The 20,371-nt window shown below is 32.3% G+C and overlaps 4 protein-coding genes across 4 annotated transcripts; all 4 read right to left on the bottom strand.

Moving 5' to 3' along the window:
- Positions 1–5,642: 5,642 nt before the first annotated feature.
- Positions 5,643–6,717, bottom strand: LOC119666618 (phospholipase A1-like). The gene is made up of 4 exons (XM_038075899.1): positions 6,678–6,717; positions 6,484–6,616; positions 5,751–6,421; positions 5,643–5,665 (listed from the first exon to the last, which is right to left on the bottom strand). Exons 1-4 carry the CDS (start codon positions 6,715–6,717, stop codon positions 5,643–5,645), a joined length of 867 nt encoding a protein of 288 aa, XP_037931827.1.
- Positions 6,718–7,923: 1,206 nt separating this feature from the next.
- On the bottom strand, positions 7,924–9,596 carry LOC119669787 (pancreatic lipase-related protein 2-like). The gene is made up of 3 exons (XM_038079806.1): positions 9,428–9,596; positions 8,760–8,937; positions 7,924–8,693 (listed from the first exon to the last, which is right to left on the bottom strand). The coding sequence occupies exons 1-3, from the start codon at positions 9,468–9,470 to the stop codon at positions 7,955–7,957; spliced, it is 960 nt and encodes a 319-aa protein (XP_037935734.1). The 5' UTR covers positions 9,471–9,596; the 3' UTR covers positions 7,924–7,954.
- A 2,843-nt stretch (positions 9,597–12,439) lies between these two features.
- Positions 12,440–13,989, bottom strand: LOC119669779 (zinc finger protein OZF-like). The gene is made up of 2 exons (XM_038079798.1): positions 13,363–13,989; positions 12,440–13,300 (listed from the first exon to the last, which is right to left on the bottom strand). The coding sequence occupies exons 1-2, from the start codon at positions 13,867–13,869 to the stop codon at positions 12,509–12,511; spliced, it is 1,299 nt and encodes a 432-aa protein (XP_037935726.1). The 5' UTR covers positions 13,870–13,989; the 3' UTR covers positions 12,440–12,508.
- A 2,030-nt stretch (positions 13,990–16,019) lies between these two features.
- Positions 16,020–18,355, bottom strand: LOC119669772 (zinc finger protein 595-like). The gene is made up of 5 exons (XM_038079791.1): positions 17,893–18,355; positions 17,693–17,827; positions 17,106–17,633; positions 16,914–17,048; positions 16,020–16,841 (listed from the first exon to the last, which is right to left on the bottom strand). The coding sequence occupies exons 1-5, from the start codon at positions 18,229–18,231 to the stop codon at positions 16,089–16,091; spliced, it is 1,890 nt and encodes a 629-aa protein (XP_037935719.1). The 5' UTR covers positions 18,232–18,355; the 3' UTR covers positions 16,020–16,088.
- Between the last annotated feature and the right edge of the window lie 2,016 nt (positions 18,356–20,371).

The raw sequence follows: 20,371 nt of genomic DNA, 5'->3' as shown, positions 1-20,371 counted from the left end.
TGTAACGACACAAATTTACAAAGTAAATTTCTGTGCTACATAAAGCAAGAACAAGAGAAAAACACAGTCTGTGTGTTAAATAACCGCCACCACTACACATAATATTTCTAACAACTCACATGAAAATAACTGAAGGCGACTTAACTGGAAAATACAAAATTGAATGAAAATATTTATTCGAAATATCATGGACATTACCTGTGATCCTCGAAGCCAACGTGCCGCGGGCATCGATACATGTGCAGAATCTAAAATATACGAAAAAAATTTAATTTGTTTGTTACAAATTTTATGAATGAAAACAAAAACTTGTAAAGAAATTCTAAACACAACAACACTGAACACTTATTACAGAAAACACGTTTAATTATTGAACAAATATCTATTTGAAATATATATAAATAAAATAATACACAAAACAATTTAACACTCATGTTTGTACAATTTTATTTTTTATACACGTAAACAAAACAAACTTCGGCAGCAACTAAGCACATCAACGCTAGTTTTTTTCTATTTACTAATTTACTTCTTTTCTTTTCATATTTAGATAATATTAAATTCACAAAATATATATGTATATTTAATACCTAGTTTTGTATTATTAATACACTTTATTTTTTAATAATAAAATATAAACTAAAGAGGAATAACACACGAAATAAATAAACACGGCGCGTAGTAAAAGTACTAAAAATCACGGCGAAGCAGAAGAAGTGAGAAAACAGTAGAACACAAAGTTCAACTTCACGGCGAAGTCAAGTACAGCAAAGAATACCGGTACGCTACACCAAAAAGCTTCGGTATGCTCAATATAAAAGGAGGCACATTTCGTATAAGGGGGGACTTGGTTTGCGACAAGTGAAAGAGCAAGTACTCTGGCTCATTGGGCCTTCTGGTAAATTTTACCAAACTTGAAATTTTACTTTTCCTGAAACAAGTACACTGGCCTATTGGTCATCTGGCACATTGTGCCACAAATCTGGTTCTTTGAGTCAAACGTAGTGTAAAATTCCTTTCCTGTCTTATATGTATATTTTTTTAACCTGGCTTATTCGGTCAAATAGTTTTTTACAGCACGGAGGAAACGTTTTGTTTATTTTTTTTATAACAGAAGAGGGGCTTAAGAAGTCACACGGGTTTTGCTAAGATTCTTTTAACAAGTAGTATATGGAGAAGTGGGAAATTTTGGCATCAACATAATTTTTTTTATTTATTATTAGAAATGTTTCCAATGAATTTTAATTAAACTTTGTTAATCATAAGTTTATGAAATAATAAAGTTATATATATAATTTATACATATAAATCACGTTCTGTTTTCTTCTAAAACCAACGTCTCGGCAAAATTATAAATATATTGTCACGACTCTGGACGACGGCTGAGGATACCCCAGCAAAAACTAAAAATTTTTGAACGTCACCAAAAGTGTCGTTACAATTGGCGCCCGAGCAGGGACCTGGTTTTAGAAAAGAACGAACGTTGAACAGGGACGTTGTTTAGAAAAGAACGAACGTTGAACAGGGACTTTGTTTTAGAAAAGAACGAACTAGGAACAGGACGAGTAAGTGTACAAACGTTTAACGCAAAGAGTCATTAGACGGTACACGAGGTAACATGGTCAAAACAGCATGGATTTCGATAGCGCGTAACGAGGATTTGGTTCTAATTCTAGAAGAAATTAAGATCAGTACATCAGGAACCGTTGAGGAACTACGGAAACGTGTACGTGATCATCTAGCAACTGAGGAGTACACGGAAAAATTACTAGATATAATTATGGACATGGAAACTAAATACGATCGCAGTCTCTCACCCAAACCTCCAGGCATCGAAATCGACACGCCAAAAATACACATTTCAGAGCCAACCATGATGACTAGCAAATTTGAAGACATAGCGCGAATCGCCAATCAAGTGCGTAATTGGGAGGTACATTTTAATGGTGAAATAAGTCCATTACCATTTTTGGAAAATTTGGAAACACTCTCCGAAACTTATAACATTCCCCGAGACATTCTGCCAAGACTTATGCCAGAAATACTGAAAGGAAAAGCCCTAATGTGGTTCCGGAATAACAATCGGAAGTGGACACACTGGTCAAGTTTTGTTCAGGATGTTCGAGAGTTTTTCTTGCCTTCTAATTATTTAGAGCAATTAGAAGACACAATTCGGAACAAATACCAGAAGAAGACGGAGTCATTCCAAGACTATGCCCTGGCACTACAAGAATTGATGCGATATGCTGAGTTAACCAGGGGACAACAGTTAAGTCGGATTTACCGTAATAGTAGACCAGAGTATCAGCTCCAGATCAAACCACGTGAATTTAGCTCCTTGGAAGAATTAATCAAACTAGCAGGAGAATTCGAACGTCTTGCACAACTAAGTAGTAGAGAACGCCAATGCACTCCTGATTGGACACCACCGATTGCCGTTAACAGAACACAGATCGAAAAGGTGGACGTGCGTAATGTTTGTCATAGATGTGGGGAAAGAAATCATTTTGCACGAGAATGCACCAAGCCTAGGAGACTTTTTTGCTGGATTTGTGGTACTATAGGCCGTCGAACGATCGAGTGCTGCAGGGAAAATCCAACATACAGAAATCATCAGAGGCCATCGGGAAACGCTTTGGGGGTTGTCACGCCAGGCGGAATGACAACCACCCAATCATCTTTACCCGTCAAATTAGAATCTAGTCACCCAAAACTGATGCAAGAAAGTATGGTCCAAAATCAAAGCATTAAATCGAATCATCATATCCAACTGAGGAGTAACCAGCAACCGATTCCACCAGTCGCAAAACAAGCAACAGCAATTAGTAGGCCAATAACAAATATACTACCAACGCTAAATATGCCACACCAAAGTAATTCACAATCACACTTAGTACCATTACAGGAAAAACCACACAAGGAGGCAGTTCATAAATGCATCGTAACTCCTCCACAGAGTTCAACGTCTCATAGGGAAAGTCCAGAAGTAGGTTATCAACAAGCATATGCACAACAGTCACTAGTTAACTACAATCAGAATACGCAACCACGAGAGCAAAAGCATCAAATCGAAGAGCATGACTTATCATCACGTCCAGCACTGCCACAACGTTTAATGATAGTACCGGAGTCATCACATGTCAATCATCCAGTACTACCAACTTCTACAAGTTCAGAATCATCATCGCAAACGCCACAGGAGCATTCACAAGGTAATTTTAAATCATCATCGCAAAAGCCACAGGGGCATTCACAAGGTAATTTTAAATCATCATCGCAAACGCCACAGGGGCATTCACAAGGTAATTTTAAATCATCATCGCAAACGTCACATAATCATTCGCAAGGTAATTTCAAATCATCGTTACAACCAAAAGAACTTGAGCCACAGCCGCCATCTTCGGTTAATCAGCCACAGTCACCACGAGGAGCACCACCAAGAGATAATCACCAATCTGGTCAACCATCATCTTCGTCATCAACTACATCGCTACAGAGGAATTCTACTATAATACAGCCAGTATCGGATAATCGTCATGTACAACTTACAAATTCATTAGGTCCATTAGTTATCAATGTTTCAGATAGTAAACTTAACACGGAACTACCAAGCCAAGGAACTCAAGCAAAGGATAAAGTCAAGCATGACAGTCAACAAGAAACATGGTCACCACAAGAGGAATTGAATGTCAGTCAACCAAGCACAAAAGGAAACAAACCAGAGATTTTCGTACAACGTCTAGGTACATTTAAACGAAAGGATGACCATCATCAGGTCAGCAACCAAGATGAGTATTACAAAATTTTCAAGTGTCCAAAGATTAGAAAGAGAAATCGAGCCTCGTTCTAAAAGGAATATTAGTAACACAAGTATTAGCATGTATCATATGGAAAATAAGGGATAAATGGAAAATTAGAAATATCAAGTGCAAATTAGCCGAAGAGGGGTCATCAACGTATCATTAAAATAAAGTTTTAGTTTAATTTCTGTTCTGAAGAAGGAGGGAAATGTAACGACACAAATTTACAAAGTAAATTTCTGTGCTACATAAAACAAGAAGCAGAGAAAAACACAGTCTGTGTGTTAAATAACCGCCACCACTACACATAATATATCTAACAACTCACATGAAAATCACTGAAGGCGACTTAACTGGAAAATATAAAATTGAATTAAAATATTTATTTGAAATATCATGGACATTACCTGTGATCCTCGATGCCAATGTGCCGCGGGCATCGCTACATGAAATGTGCAAATTCTAAAAATATACGAAAAACAAAATCAACGTTTGGTTAAAACTTTTATGAATGGAACACTTATAAACGCAACAACAATGAACAATTATCGGCGAAACATGTGTAAATTTTAAACAAATGTCTATTTTTCTACAAGTATATAGAAATAAAACAAAACACAAAACAATGTAACTCTTATCACAGAAAACACGTTTAATTATTGAACAAAGGTCTATTTGAAATATATATAAATAAAATAATACACAAAACAATTTAACACTCATGTTTGTACAATTTTATTTTTATAAACAAAACACAACAAAACAAAACTAAGCACGCCAACATCAATTTTATTTCTTTTAATATTTCTTTTCTGTTCACATTTAGATAATATTAAATTCACAGAATATATATGCATATTTAATACCTTGTTTTGTAGTATTAAAACACTTTATTTTTAATATAATAATATTTAATATAATATAAACTAAAAAGGAATAACACACGAAATAAATAAACACGGCGCGTAGTAAAAGTACTAAAAAAATCACGGCGAAGCAGAAGAAGTGAGAAAACAGTAGAACACAAAGTTCAACTTCACGGCGAAGTCAAGTACAGCAAAGAATACCGGTACGCTACACCAAAAAGCTCCGGTATGCTCGATATAAAAGGAGGTACATTTTATATAATCAGGGACTTGGTTTGCGACAAGTGAAAGAGCAAGTACTCTGGCTCATTGGGCCTTCTGGTAAATTTTACCAAACTTGGAATTTTACTTTTCCTGAAACAAGTACACTGGCCTATTGGTCATCTGGCACATTGTGCCACAAATCTGGCTCTTTGAGTCAAACATAGTGTAAAATTCCTTTCCTGTCTTATATGTTTATTTTTTTTTTAACCTGGCTTATTCGGTCAAATAGTTTTTTACAGCACGGAGGAAACGTTTTGTTTATTTTTTTAACAACAGAAGAGGGGCTTAAGAAGTCACACGGGTTTTGCTAAGATTCTTTTAACAAGGAATATATGGAGAAGTGGGAAATTTTGGCATCAACATAATTTTTTTTTATTTATTATTAGAAATGTTTCCAATGAATTTTAATTAAACTTTGTTAATCATAAGTTTATGAAATAATAAAGTTATATATATAATTTATACATATAAATCACGTTCTGTTTTCTTCTAAAACCCACGTCTCGGCAAAATTATAAATATATTGTCACGACTCTGGACGACGGCTGAGGATACCCCAGCAAAAAACTAAAAATTTTTGAACGTCACCAAAAGTGTCGTTACAGCTGCCAAACTACATAAACTTAAAATATCGAAAAATATACAGCGCGCGAATTTTAAATGAGAATTTCCGAAAACTTTTCGGTCTTAATGTAAGTAGTACCAAATAAATCTAAGACCATTGAAAAATCAAAACTCAAAATTAAATTTCACAAATTGTTATTATTAATTTTTTAATTTAAATATCGAGTTGTTTCATTTGTTTTGAAATAAAATATACCCTGTGTTTGTTCAGTTTCTAAAGGACCTCCCAGAGTTATATTTGTACGTGTTTTGCATCCTTTTCTCTTCTTAATTTCATTGAAACTCTCGCACCTGTATATTGGTACTAATAAATTTCCTTTAACGGCTCTTTCATAGAATTTAACACTTCGTGAATGTGAACAGAACCCCATAGCTTCTACACCACATCCTGGCTGCTTTGAGCCCCAATTTGGATAAAATGATGCTTTTCCAATTGGATTTAAAAAACCATATGTGTCGGTACCCGTGTGTACTGTTAGTACATAACGTGCATCAGTAGCTGCCAAACGTTTTGTCGGTGGTTGATTTTCAAAAAATAAATTTGCCGGATCTAATCCCACTATTGCTGCTAGTTTATCACTCTTAATTAATTTACCACACAAGCCTGCGATATGTGCGCCCACACTATGTCCAATTAACACTGTTTTATTATAATCCAAGCGAAATTTTTTATGAAGAAACTCTAAGAAATCCGCTAAAATTTGACTTAGTGCCGGTACGTGAGGGTATGATACAGGGTAAGCATTTTTGGCATAACGTCCCCAGTCAACCGCTATTATATTATACTTTCCTTTAGGAAAATACGCATTTCGAACGTTAGGATTTGGTTCGTCTTTATAATTATTAAACCATCCATGTATTACTATTCTAAATTAAAAATATATTTTTTATACAAATTTATGTGTGTGAAATGTTAAAACTGTACTTACTTGGTTTGTAAGTTCGAATCGAACTTTGAACGTCTGACTGAGTTTTCATCATTGAGAAATAATTCCTCTGGATGATCTACAGTATCCCTGGTGTATAAATAATATTTCAAGACATCAGCAAAACCTAAGGAAGCTATTTAATTAAATAAATACTTAGTAGGTTTTTTTTTAATTTCTTAATAATTAAAACTTACAAATTGTTATTAACAAATAACATGTTTTTAGAGTAATCATATTAAACGTTTTACAGCAATCGAGTAAAAGTGAAATAAAGTCACGGAACCATTCATGATCGGTTTTTATAGATTTTTCACTCTGGATTGATAAGAACTATAATAGTGTTTATATTAATAACATACAAAACTTTACATGATATAACATGTAAAGATCTTATCGTTTACTTTTAAATAACTGTTAAACCTAACCTATAATTTTAGGTTAGGTTTAGGTTATAACTTTTATAGAGAATAGTGCGATTGCTAATCAATAAATATTTAGAAAGATGTAACAATTTATTTTTTGTTATTTTATTAATTCATATTTATTTCTCAATATACTCGTCTTTCATTTCAATGCATTTGACACAAAAATTCTCTCTAATGTTTTGAAGGCGATATAATTTATCCAGCCCTTCAAAATAAATTACTTTTTCATTTTTTGGGTGTTCTGTTATGTTAAGGTTTTACCACTTCTCCGGTTTGATTATAAGAAATACTTATAATTACTTTGCTAAATCTGTCAAATATATCTAATGAGTTCAAGTCTACATACCGAACGTTATTAGTAGTTTTCTTCTATTAACTATACATAATATAAATTATACCACCTACATTCTAAATGGTACCGTTTCCGCTTTCTTTGGATGTGATTCACAATATAAAACCATTTTTATAATTAATTTGCCCAACCTCAAAGTAAATCACTCTGTCATTTCTTCGGTACTCCCTTATTATAAATCTCTTTCATCTGAACCATTTCTTTAGATTTGGATTTAACTTTTTATTAGAGTCTGATGCAGTCTCTTTAATTATAACATTTCTTAAAAAATTGTTAACTCCATCATATGAATAGTTGAGTTCTTCAATTATGTCAAAAGTGAATAGTTTTCATAGTTTCTTCACATAATGTCATGATATTTTATGTCATATGTCATAAATATAAAAAGAACCTATACAAAGAAACGATATTCCTCTTAAATATAAAAAAGACCGAAACTTTGATTAACTTCGGGAATACTAGAACTACATATATGGTATGTAGAAGAAGTGGCTATATATTGGCAAAATCTAAACATCTGATCACCTGTTCAAGATAACAGTCTTCTTAGAGATTCTACATAATACTAACTGCCTACTAACAAAAATTTGGTTCAACCGAGATTTACAGAATTATCTAGCTATTAGTATATTACTCTTCCACTTAAAATAATAAAAAAAGAAATTATAAAAGCTATAAGTATTTTAATTTTATTTTAGAAAAAAGTTTTTTCTGTTAAATGACCAAAAGGTGCTTCACCTGGTGTCGTGAAGTAATAAATACCAGCTACTCGTCTTATGTCAAGTGGATCACCAATTTCAGCAGTAACTTTTTTATTGCAGCCACTCTTTTCTGATATATTCTCAAAGCTATCGCATTCATATATTGGTGAAAATGAATAACCACGTACTCCTTCAGCATAAAGTGTAACACTGCGACCATGAGAGCATGTACCATCTAAGTCAGTTCCACAACCTGGTTGTAAGCGCCCCCAATTTGGATAAAATGATGATGTGCCGATTGGTTTTAAAAATCCTTTGACATTGCCATTCGTTTGTATAGATTCTACATATTTTGCATCTGTATCTGCCAAACGAGTTTCTGTATTCTCATAACTATATAATGGATAAGCTGGATCCAGACCGACAATAGCAGCTATTTTACCATTTTTAACTTTTTTACCACAAAAACCAGCTACGTGCGCACCTAAACTATGTCCAATAACCACCAAAACATCAAGATTCAATCCAAACTTTTCGTGCAGAAAATCAATAAATTCTGCAACATCCTCTCCAACTGTCGGTACTTTGGCTCTCGCTGATATATAATTCAATTTGGAATATTCATACCAATCAATTGATATAATATTATAGTCGCCTTTGGAAAAATATGCTTCACGTACTGGACGATTAGGACTGGAGGTGTACGAACCACCCCAACCATGTATAAGAATTCTAAATGTAATTAAAATTTTATTTTAAAACGAGATATGAGTTTTTTTTATTCATAAATCTATTTACTTTGTCAGACGTGATTTCTCAAAATGTGACGATTTCACAGATTCAATATCGTCAATATATAACTGATCCGGTGTGTTTGGGTTACTTTGTGTATATAAATAAAATTTAACATTTCCAGTAGCACGAGTATCCTTTGTATCTGCACTGCTTATACGCAAAGGTGACCCCGCAGTATAAACTAAAAAGAAAGATTTTGAAGAGTTAGATGATATCTAGTAAGTAGGACAAATAATTCTTGATATAAGAATACTATATTATTTTTTCAACCTGCATATTGATAGTTACAGAAGGAATTATTCTTATGTCTATGTTTTTTTATTCATATTCTTAAAAAATAATCTCAAAGTTATTTTAAAAATCGATACGAGTATCAATGATTTTCTTATTATTATTAATTATTGATAAGCCAAATGAAATATTGGTTTTTTTTTAATCAGGCACACCAAAGATGTTTTTAAAAAATATTTCCACTTAAATAATATATTATATCTATAAATATAAATATATATTCCATAATATACATTATATTGCTTTCATCAACAAATAAGAACAAATAATAAAGAAATAATAGACATGTCTATTATTGGCATTATTCGGGTCTTCTCTTGAAATTAGCTATTTTCTTAATTTAACACTTATTAATTTAAATAAAAATTTATAAAACTTACTGATTAATGCAAAAATTGTGCAAAATTTAAGAAGCGATGTCATCTTTAATACAACTGAAACTATTCCAAAATTCTCGATAATGGTTTATTTAACCCTTTTTGGATTTTTACTTTCTATAGATAAGATTATAAGCCTCTGAAAGCGAGTGTTAAATTCACTATCCTATTTGGTAAATAAATCATTTTTGGCACTATTGATAAGATTCTGTGTTAATATAAAAATTTAAAAACAGTAAATTGAATTTGTTGATCTATTAGTATAATTATAAATGTTACGAATCGTTATCTTATATATTTCCATATAAAAATAAAATTAATCGAATTGTTGAAAAAAAAAACTATAATAGACTACGGACATGATATACTGTATTCAAATGCTTGTCACTCTTCAGATATAATCTGATTTGCAGTTTCACGTGTAAATGTAGAAAGTTGGAACTTAAAAATCGTGACACAATATCAGTAATTAATTATTTATTAACAATACATTTTTTTCTGCGATATACATATATGCGGTTATAATATATCAGTCAGTCATTTTGTAAATAATATAAATGAAATAAATAACACGAAATAAATAACAGTGTGCTTCTCCGCTATCGGTCATTATCAACAGGAAATATCAAACATCAATAAAATGCAGATCGGTATTAATCGTGATTACCTCTATAATCTGAAACCAAAAATTGATTTTAACTACTTATAAACAAAGGCTTAAGTTTCTGTAGGCTCCCTAATTTAACACACTCGGCGGTAACTCCCGCATTAGCATTGGCCACACTCTTGCCTTTATAAATGCCTCCGGCTGGTTCTAGTTTGACCTTTTTTCTACCTGTTATTATGAAGATTTGTGGATTCAAAACGGCTATCTTAACTAATTGTGGAGGACTCGTTCCTCCCTCCACCTCAGCTAATGAACTAATAAACAAAATAAAGATTCTTACATATACCTAAGTAGGTTTATAAGGAATGAAATGGAATAGTTCCAACGATTTAATTTGATAGTTGAATAAAATAAAAATAAAACTAAAGACACCCATTTTTTTCGGTTTACGATTGAAATGAATCTATAAAAAGTATATTAATCAGAGGAAAACATTGGAAATATTTATAAAATGGATCTATAAAAAGTGATTTAATCATTAGAGGTATATATAAAATGGATCTGTAAGAAACTCTATTTACTCAATGACTACATAACTTCAATAATTTTTTAAATATATAAATTAAATTCTAAAATTCTATCAATAAATGTAGTGAGAGCAATAACATATTTTTTAATTAAAATTGTTTAAAATTTCTTACAATGTTAACCCTTCTGTGACCAAAGTCAGATGTATTTCTTAATATTTGAAAATACTAAAATAAATAATACATTTAGGTATTGATATATTTAATCCTCCAATAAACTGTGTAATCTGCCTAGAGTTTTGATTATTATTGCGTTGAGATAATAGTTAAATTGCTGCTTTAGAACCTTAAACTGATGTTGTTGTAACCAACAAGAACCAATAGAGTAGGGAAGGTGCCAGTTAGGATAGGATATGAGGCAAGAAAATACAGAAGAAAAAAGATTACGTGAGATAGGATGCAACGTGTATGAGTGTTAATTAAAATTAGCCTTGGGAAAGATTAAATAACATAAAAAAATGGACAACGTCATAAGAAATAGAACACATTTTGGACACAGATTGAAAATGTTTAGTACGACACTACATCATAGATTTTAATTGGACTAGATAAATAGATCAATGTCTTTCTGCGTGTAATGAATATAATTTTTTTAGTACAATGGAGCCAACATCAGAGAGGTCGTGTATAAACTAGGGTTAACTGCTCTACATATTGAAGGAGTGTCTTCTTCTAGTCCACTTATGCATTGCAGTAAAGTTTTTAACAGACCTTCGCCTGAAATCTCTAAAAAAGGAACACGTAATAATTAGACTAGATAGTTATTACGTGTTTCTTTCCTAGAGATTTCAGGCGTAGGTCTGTTAAAAACTTTTCTACAATAGATAAGTGAACTAAAAGATGACTCTTCTTCAATATGGAGGGCAGTTAAGCCTAGTTTATAAACGACGTCTCTGATGTTGGCTCGTTTGCAAAAGAAAAGGATATATTCATTACAAAGAAAGGCAGAAAGACAGTAACGTGTGTAATGTCTAGGGTGGGAGGGTGATTTATACTAATCGTGATGCTATTGAGATGTTCATCTGTATGGCTAAGTTTTCATTTATATGTAAATATAATTTTATTGTTTTTTACAGCTCATACTGGAGTAGCACATAAGCAGCAATCGCTCGATCTTTTACTATAGTACAATTAACCCAGTATTCACTTCTCAATTAAGTTAATCCATTTTTAATTTTTTTAAAGTAAAATGAGAAAGTATTATTATCATTATTAAAATGAGAAATTAAAAGTATTATATATAATTTTCAGCCACTTATGATCATAATCAAACTAAAATATTTCAAAACAGATCAAATAGATCAATAGATATAGATACATTAGGACTAATGACATCCTCAGGCACCTAAATATTGTACCGATCAAAAATTACATAAAGGATAGAGCCCTAAAATTATTTACGAAAACTGACAGACTTGCCAACACCGCGTTATCAAATCTCAGAATGGTTACAGGCTCTGGGAGGTATGAAGATCTGAGGTCAGTTATTGCTTAGTCTGATGAAGTAATAAACAATAATCCAGTGAAGGCGTAGAGAGGGGTTATGAAGAAACCTCGCAGTTGATAGAGAGTAAAATAGCCCAAGTACACTGACTCAACTAGCCTTAACATAATAATAGATATAAAAATTTAATTAATTAATAAATATCTGCTTAGATTTTAGCTTCAAAAATTTTAAAATCGTTTTTCATAGAAACTGATATTAAAATTAAATTTAAGCTTAAGTAAACTTTGGGGAACAAGGCTTTCAATCCTAAACTAACTATCCTAAACTAACCAAAAATTAAATTTATTATATCATTAAAATTAATAATGCCGCTATTAATTTGTAAATCAACTAAGTATTTATTTTGTATTATGGCTAGAATCCATCTAATCATAGGATCATTTTTATGTTTTGCAATGATCCATACTGAATGTGCCTTTAACTAAAGTCGAATTCTCCTTCACGGCTATTTTATGGGTTCTCATGTGAGCAGTTAAACCCGCAGATTGAGCGTATGCTTTGTCACATATTTTGCATTTATGATTGCAATTTTTGTTGTGAATTTTTTTATGTACACGTAAGGCTTTCTTATGCCGGAATGATGAACCACAAATATCACAAGAAAACGGACGAGCATCACTATGTGAGGTTAAATGCACATTTAGATCATGATTATCGAAGAAACTTTTGCCGCATTTATCGCATTTTGCAGGACGCTCGCCAGTATGTCGTCTCATATGTGACTTTAATTTACCATGACGCAAGCTTTTGCCACATATCTCACAGACAAACGGCAGGCTCTGTGTATGCTTGATCACATGAAACCTAAGTTCCGTCTCTCTAAAGAATGTCTTACTGCACATATTGCACTTAAAATTCCTAATGCCTGTGTGACGTATTTTATGTTGCTTTAGATTGCCAACTTGTTTAAATGTTTTTCCACATATATCACATATTATTCCAGTGTGATTTAATTGATGAGTTAATAAGAATGCTTCCTTATTGAAAGATTTTCCACACTCCCCACAAACGAATTTTGGATCCTTATTCTTGGTAGTTGCTTTTCTTTGAAGATCTTTTTCATGTTGTATGCGTATGTGCTGCTTCAGACTTTTCTGGTGCTTGTAGGTGCGGGGACATTTTGTACAAGAATAGGGTTTATCATTGTCAGAAATTACAACATTAGTCGGTGTTTGCTAAATATTTAGAATGATATTATATTAGAGGAATGTAAATAATCAAGTTAAAATATTTTTACCAAAGAATTCATTTTAGAATCACTGTCATCACTTATATCATCATCATCATTTTTCCAATCACAATTATCAGCACAATCCATATCGTTCCGTCTGTCGCCATCGCCATCGCCAACGCCATCGTTATCTATTTTGTGTTCTACATCTTCCAGTTCAGCAAAAATTTGAATTGGTTTTTGATCTACTACCTCATTTAAATTTTTCAAGTCCGCAATGGATATGAGTTTTTCACCATCTATTTCGTCGTTCTCAGGAGGAATTTGTAGAAATTCCATCGTTTCTCTCTTGATATCTCTTAATAGTGTCTGCTCTGCATCATTGTCAGCAGCTTTGGTTTGGAATAGTTTCGTCGCATGTTCATTTTGGAAATGCTTTGGAAATTCTTCAAACTCAATTTCCTTATCGCAAAATAAACAATTTGCTTTGTAAATGGTGGATGTTAAACAAAATATCTCACCGCACCTTAATTTATTTATTTCATTTTCACTACTAGAAATTACTTTTAACATTTTCTTTTCTAAACATATATTCTTGTACTAAGTTTTATTGTTAATTATTTATTATTTATTATTTATTAACGGAAACCATATACGGCGTCTGACTTTGACTTAATTAAATTCGTGTTTACTTTAAATATATTGCATGTGAAAACGCGTAAAAGTAACCGGTTGTGATTGTCATAAAGTAATCATAACAAAGCATTGAATACAATTACTGTAACACAATTAATTCGGTACTGTTAACAGAATCAATTCGGTACTGTTAACAAAATCAATTCGGTACTGTTAACAGAATCAACATAACAAAATAAATTAATATTGAATTAAAAACAATTTTTTTTTTATAATTAAAAAAAAATAAAATTCAGAATGTATTGAGAAGAGTTTTCATCAATCTTTATGTAATTAAAATATGCTCATAAGTACCATAATTTTTAACGTACGTATATATTAATATACATTATAATATTTATATTGTTTATTAATATAAATAAAAGAGAAATTTCGAGCAGTACTGAATTGCAACAACAAAATTTTTTATTAATATTAATTTTTTATTGCCGAAAGTGAAGAATCTTATAACAAAAAGACGCTTTTTAAAAGTTTGAAGGGTTCGAATAGAAATGAAATAAAAAGAAATGAAAATTTTTGTTTTTAATTAATTGAATTTTTGGCTGTCCATACATACAGCTGTTTCGGGAATTGCCAAATACCCAACATTAGTGGTCTTGAAATTATTTCATATATTTAATTATTCGTAATTGCTTGAAATTTTATTATCAAAGATAATATAAAAAATATAAATTACTTTATTACTAAAATTTTAAGCAATGTTATAAATCAATAATTTATTTTAAATAATTTTAAATTTATGTTTATATGAAGTAATATAGTACTAAATGAAAAATAAATTTTTTTATTAAAATTTAGAAACTTTGCTTACTTTATTTTTATTTTTTAATTATTAAAAATAAATCAAAACCATTTATATATATATATTATATAATAAAATAAAATATATTTAGACTGATTTTTCGCAACTTTTTGTGCCAAATTATCATGACGATATTTGTTTAATATAAACAGTTTAAACAGTTTTTTTTTTTACTTAATATAACTAAAAGAAAATATGAAATTAAAACGATATATAAAAATATCACCGCAAGTGATATCTTACAGTCTATCAGTCGTCCTAGACAGGTGCAAGATACTCTTCAAAACTTGATTCTGGTTGACTTCAATTTAAATCCCGCATATATCCAATTCATTCCTACTGATAAAAAATGCTCTCCCCTCAATACTGTCCTATCATCACCCAACCATATCCAAACCCATGTATATGCCTTTGTAGTTTCTATTGTTTTTTTTTGTAACCCGCTGGGAGCTGCTTGTAAAATCCTCTTGAATTATCATGGTAGCCGAGTAAGAGCTCGTCGTGGTTCACGTGTAGCTCCTGGGCGTAGACCCAACCAATCTGGGAACCTATTATAGCTTATATTGTTGTTGTTGTAACCCGCTGGGACTCACATGGGTAAGAAGGCTGACACTTTGTGACTGGGGTCACGAAAGCCGTGGTTATATAGAGGGATGGTGGGGGATTACAGTCCCATTCATCGAAGAAGTGTTACAGGTATTGGGGGGGTTTACAGCGCAAGGCTTGAACAAGGTCTTCTGGGAAGGTAGTAGGAGTAGAGACATCAGGGGGGGTCATGTAACCGGGTGAGGCATCTTCGGGGTAGTTTATATTAATATTATCTGCTTTATAGATCCCTGCGGACTACAACAACAACAAATTGAACTAGACCGCTTGTATATTCCTGGCGGACTGTTTTATAAGGAATAGTTGCAAATCATTATAGCCAATTCTGTTATGCTTTTAAAAAAATATTTATTAATAACATGCAATCTGAATTCATATGTCATGGAAAAAATTATTGTAAATGAGCTTGTGTGCTGCCTCTTAAACATGTTAAATTACAATTAAAAACTTGTCTTTATAATTTTTTACTCAAAATTACTTTCATGATCTATGATTTGTTATATCTACCGATCTTATATAAATATCTATATTGAACATTTAATAACAAAATTTTTTCTATATTCTATTTTTATGTAAAATACTTAAAATACTTAAGAAAAATTAAAATATATTTTTGCATATTAGGTTACAAATACATCGCAATAATAAAACTTTATTGCTTTTTGGCAAATATATCAATGGCTTACTTTTAAAGCATTTCAATTTCATCCAAAACTGTCGTGATATCATCTTTAATGGCCGTATTATGGGTTCGCATATGTGCAGTTAATCCTCCCGCTTGTGCATATGACTTCCCACATATTTTACATATATGTTTACGATCTTTGTTGTGGATTTTCTTATGCACACGTAAAGCTTTTTTATGTCTAAACGCAGAACCACATATATCACATGGAAATGGTCGTTCATCACTGTGTGAAGTCGCATGTACGTTCAGATCATGGGTGTCGAAGAAACATTTACCGCACACTTCACATTTTGCTGGTCGTTCGCCAGTATGCCTACGCATATGTGATTTAAGTTTTCCATCACGACAAGGTTTTCCACATATTTCACAAATACTTGGAAAATGCTGGGTATGCATTACCATATGATTATTTCTCTCATGCTCTGTGAAAAACATTTTACCACATTCTTCACATTTGAATTCTTTTACGCCTGTATGCCGTTTTAAATGCAATTGTAAATTACCAACTTGTGTAAATTTTCTGCCACATACTTCACAAGTAAGACCTTTATGCTTAAACAAATGCGTGTCTAAGTAACGTTTTTCTCGAAACACCTCTCCACATTCTTCGCATTTATGCAATTCTTTAACAAGTTTTGAGGTATGGTGGATACGTATATGACCTAATAAGCTCTTTTTGTGTCTGTAGGAACGAGGACATTGTGCACATTGGAAAGGCAAATTATCGACTTCAATATTTGGTTTATCATCGTTCTGAAAATTAAAATGAAATTTGAAATAAACAAACAATATTAAAAACAAAAAGAAAAAAAACAAATTTAATACCTTTAATTCTTTTCCCTCCGTGTGATTAACTCGTATATGCTGATTTAAATATATTAATCTCTTGTATGTACGGGGACATAACTTACATGGATAATCTCCTATATCCTTTCCAATCGTATCACTTTGTTTTGTTTTCTAAAGTAGAAACAATTATTTTAATATATATTCATTTTTATGAATGCATATAATTACTTTTTTCTTTAATGGTGGCAAACTAGAGTGATCACTCCAATCATCATTGTCATCATCATCACATTTCCAATCACTACTCTCTTCTGACACATCTAAGTTTGGCTTTTCATCTTCCTTATCTTCTGGTATGAATTCTTTATGATCATTTAATACTGCACCTTCTAAGACTGAAGTTTTTAATATTGCACCTTGACTGCTTTGTAAGTCTTCAATGTTTATCAGTTTTTCATCCTCTATTTCTTCAACTGCATTTTCTGTTGATTTTCCACACAAATCATCAGTGGATTCAAATTTTGTGTTTTCAATTTTAACTTCATTAACTGTATTTATTTCCTGCAAAGCTTGTACAAAAATATCTGTTTCTTTAGAAATATGATCTTCCTGCGAATTCTGACTATTTGAACTTAACAAACTTTGTGGCGGATGATTCATTTGCACGTGAGTTAATAAATTCTTTTTATGTGAATAGGCACGTGGACATAGTAAACATTGGAACGGCAAATCAATCATATCGGGGGTATCATTATTCTAGAAAAATTATGTTTAGTTTGAAAAAAAGATAAAACTAAAAAATTACTTGAGCTTACCAAAAATTCTTTGTGTCCACTGTGAGTGGAAAGTATATGTTGGTTTAAACAAGCTATGCGTTTATATACACGCGAGCACAGCTTACAAGGATAATCTGGAGTATATGAATTATCATTCTTTTGTTTCTTAGTTTTCTAAAACAAAATTTTTATTTATTAAAATCAATGTAGACTTTTATTTTTAAAATATATAAAATTACTTTCGTCGTTGAATTTTGAATTGCGTTAGTGCTGCTTTCGAAGTTGACTTCATCGTTTTCCGGCGTTGATTTTTCACACAGAAGTTCAGTGGACTTATCTCTTATATTTTCATCCTCAACTTCATTTAATTTAATTGCATTTAAATCTTTCAATGTCTCTGTAAATATTCTATTTGAATCAATATGATGTTCCTGAAAGTGTTTGGGAAAATCGTCAAACAACAAATGTTCTCCACAAAAAAAGCAAGTTGCCTTGTAGGCCGTATCCGCATGCCAAAAGATTTCTCCACATTTAACATTATCCGACCTGTTTGGATCATTTGAAATTATTTTAAGCATCTTTTTCAACGCCTTAATTATATGGAAGAAAATCTGTTTCTAATAATAGCTTGGAAATGCTTAAATCCTAACAACGCCAGACTGTCAACAAATATTGTCAATAAATATATACTGTCAAACTGACTGTTATCGATAGTGTTGTACATTTCCGCAAAGTAATCAATTTCGATTAATTCTTTTAGTGATACATTGAATACCACATATGAGAAGAATATCTGCTTATGGTATGTGTACTCGACGACTACACTGACTAGACTTTGGCAAGATATTTATATTCGAAAATTAATTCATATTCGTATATGTGAAGAATATCTGCTTATATACTTGACGACTACACTAACTAGACTTTGGCAAGATAATTTGAGATGAATATCTGCTTATATACTCAGCTACTACACTGGCTAGAATTTGGCAAAATATTTATATTCGAAAATTAATTCATATTCATATATGAGAATTTCTGCTTATATACTCGGCGATTACGCTGACTAAACTTTGGCACGAATTTTGTGTTCCAAAGCAAATTCATATATGAGAAGAATATCTGCTGATATACTCGGCGACTTCACCTACTAAACTTTGGCAAGATTTTATTATTCGAAAGCAAATACGTGTTATTTTCAAAGTTTTTCTACAAGAAAAATTTGTGTATGTTGGTCACAAAAATTGGAAAGCATATATATATATATATCTTGGTCGAAAATCTAACCAGTGTAGACGTAAGGATGTATGTGTTGCTGAACAATTTTTTTTATTTTTATTTTAATAGGAATAAAGCATCGGCAAGCATTAAAAATACCCACTAAAACCATCTGTTTGGAATGCAAAATGGACAAATTTCAGCTGTTAGCCCATTACGGTTAAAAGGTGAAACCTTATTCCTGTGATTAAGGGAAAGGCAGACATAAGAATACAGAATGCTTACATTTTAGAGTGAAAAACTTGAATTTAATAAAAACGCGTCTTGCGAATGCAAGACGGACTAATTTCAGACGTTGAACCGTAAAGGTTCAACACTGAAACTCCATATGAGTCATCAAGACAAGACATTTAATCAAAAACGCTTAGAATACAAACAATAAATATATCTAAACCAAAAAGGTACGTGAGTAATGGAAGGAAGGGAATAATGTGTAGGTTAGGTTAGGTTATACCGGTGATCCCTATTGGATCCACTTAGGCCTATTGGCCCATTGTGATGCCGTATATAAATACTAAAAGAAAGTAAAAGAAACCTCAGGGTTTAAAACCACCTAGAACCTTTTGCGAAGCATAAAATGCTATTTAAAGCCCGATCCTGTAACTGGTCCAGGTCCTCAAGGAAGGGGGCCCCTAGAGTACTAAATCGCCGACGTGCAAGAGCTGGACAAAAACACAACAGATGAGATGCGCTCTCATCGTCCTCCCCACAGCTACGACAGATTTGGTTGAAAGGAAGACCTAGTCTTCTAGCATGGTTCCCTAGCTTACAGTGCCCTGTAATCAACCCTACCAGAAGACCAATGTCCTTGCGGGACATCTCAATGAGAGTTTTCGATTTCCTTTTATCGGAAAGTGGCCAGATTGCATACAGATGTCTACATATCGTTGAGTCTTCCCATCTTTTATTAAAAGTATTAGCGCAGAAAGAACTCAGTATCAGTTTACATGATGTTAGCGATATGCCCAGATAGTCTAGGTGCTCCGAGTATGGTTCTGAAGCACCCTTTCTGGCTAACTCGTCTGCTTTGCAATTTCCGAAAATATCCCTATGGCCGGGAACCCAGATTAGAGAAATATTGAGCTGCGTCGACATTTCGTTTAGAGATGTGTAGCAGTCAAGAAACGTCCTAGATGTAAATTGAACCGAACTCAAGGACTTTAATGCAGCTTGACTGTCTGATAGTATGTATATATTCCTGCCAAATATATCATCTACATTCAAACAAGCTATAGCTTCCCTGATGGCGACCACTTCCGCCTGAAAGACACTACAATGATCTGGAAGCCTAAAGAAGGAAGATTTGTTCAATTCCTCTGAGAAAACTCTACTACCTACACCACTACTTGTTTTGGATCCGTCAGTGAAGATGGTTACGCCCTCATCTAAGAAGGGGCCACCTGACGTCCATACCTCTCTAGATGGAAACACGACATCAAA

Source organism: Teleopsis dalmanni, chromosome 1 (genome assembly GCF_002237135.1).
Source record: "Teleopsis dalmanni isolate 2A chromosome 1, ASM223713v2, whole genome shotgun sequence".
NCBI classification, from domain to species: domain Eukaryota; kingdom Metazoa; phylum Arthropoda; class Insecta; order Diptera; family Diopsidae; genus Teleopsis; species Teleopsis dalmanni.
The sequence above is the reverse complement of the archived record's forward strand: the minus strand, read 5'-3'. Positions and strand labels throughout refer to the sequence as shown.

Bases quoted from the DNA above. Each gene is read 5' to 3' on its own strand.
- LOC119666618 (XM_038075899.1), bottom strand. From the start codon at position 6,717: ATGATTACTCTAAAAACATGTTATTTGTTAATAACAATTT. The intron at 6,617-6,677 runs GTAAGTTTTAAT...TTAATTAAATAG, and splicing joins TTATTTGTTAATAACAATTT to CTTCCTTAGGTTTTGCTGAT. The intron at 6,422-6,483 runs GTAAGTACAGTT...TTTTTAATTTAG, and splicing joins GATTCGAACTTACAAACCAA to AATAGTAATACATGGATGGT.
- LOC119669787 (XM_038079806.1), bottom strand. From the start codon at position 9,470: ATGACATCGCTTCTTAAATTTTGCACAATTTTTGCATTAATCA. The intron at 8,938-9,427 runs GTAAGTTTTATA...CTTTCTTTTTAG, and splicing joins CACAATTTTTGCATTAATCA to TTTATACTGCGGGGTCACCT. The intron at 8,694-8,759 runs GTAAATAGATTT...AATTACATTTAG, and splicing joins GAGAAATCACGTCTGACAAA to AATTCTTATACATGGTTGGG.
- LOC119669779 (XM_038079798.1), bottom strand. From the start codon at position 13,869: ATGTTAAAAGTAATTTCTAGTAGTGAAAATGAAATAAATAAATTAAGG. The intron at 13,301-13,362 runs GTAAAAATATTT...CTAAATATTTAG, and splicing joins ATTCTAAAATGAATTCTTTG to CAAACACCGACTAATGTTGT.
- LOC119669772 (XM_038079791.1), bottom strand. From the start codon at position 18,231: ATGCTTAAAATAATTTCAAATGATCCAAACAGGTCGGATAATGTTAAA. The intron at 17,828-17,892 runs GTAATTTTATAT...ATTTTGTTTTAG, and splicing joins TTCAAAATTCAACGACGAAA to AAAACTAAGAAACAAAAGAA. The intron at 17,049-17,105 runs GTAATTATATGC...TTTCTACTTTAG, and splicing joins TGCCACCATTAAAGAAAAAA to AAAACAAAACAAAGTGATAC.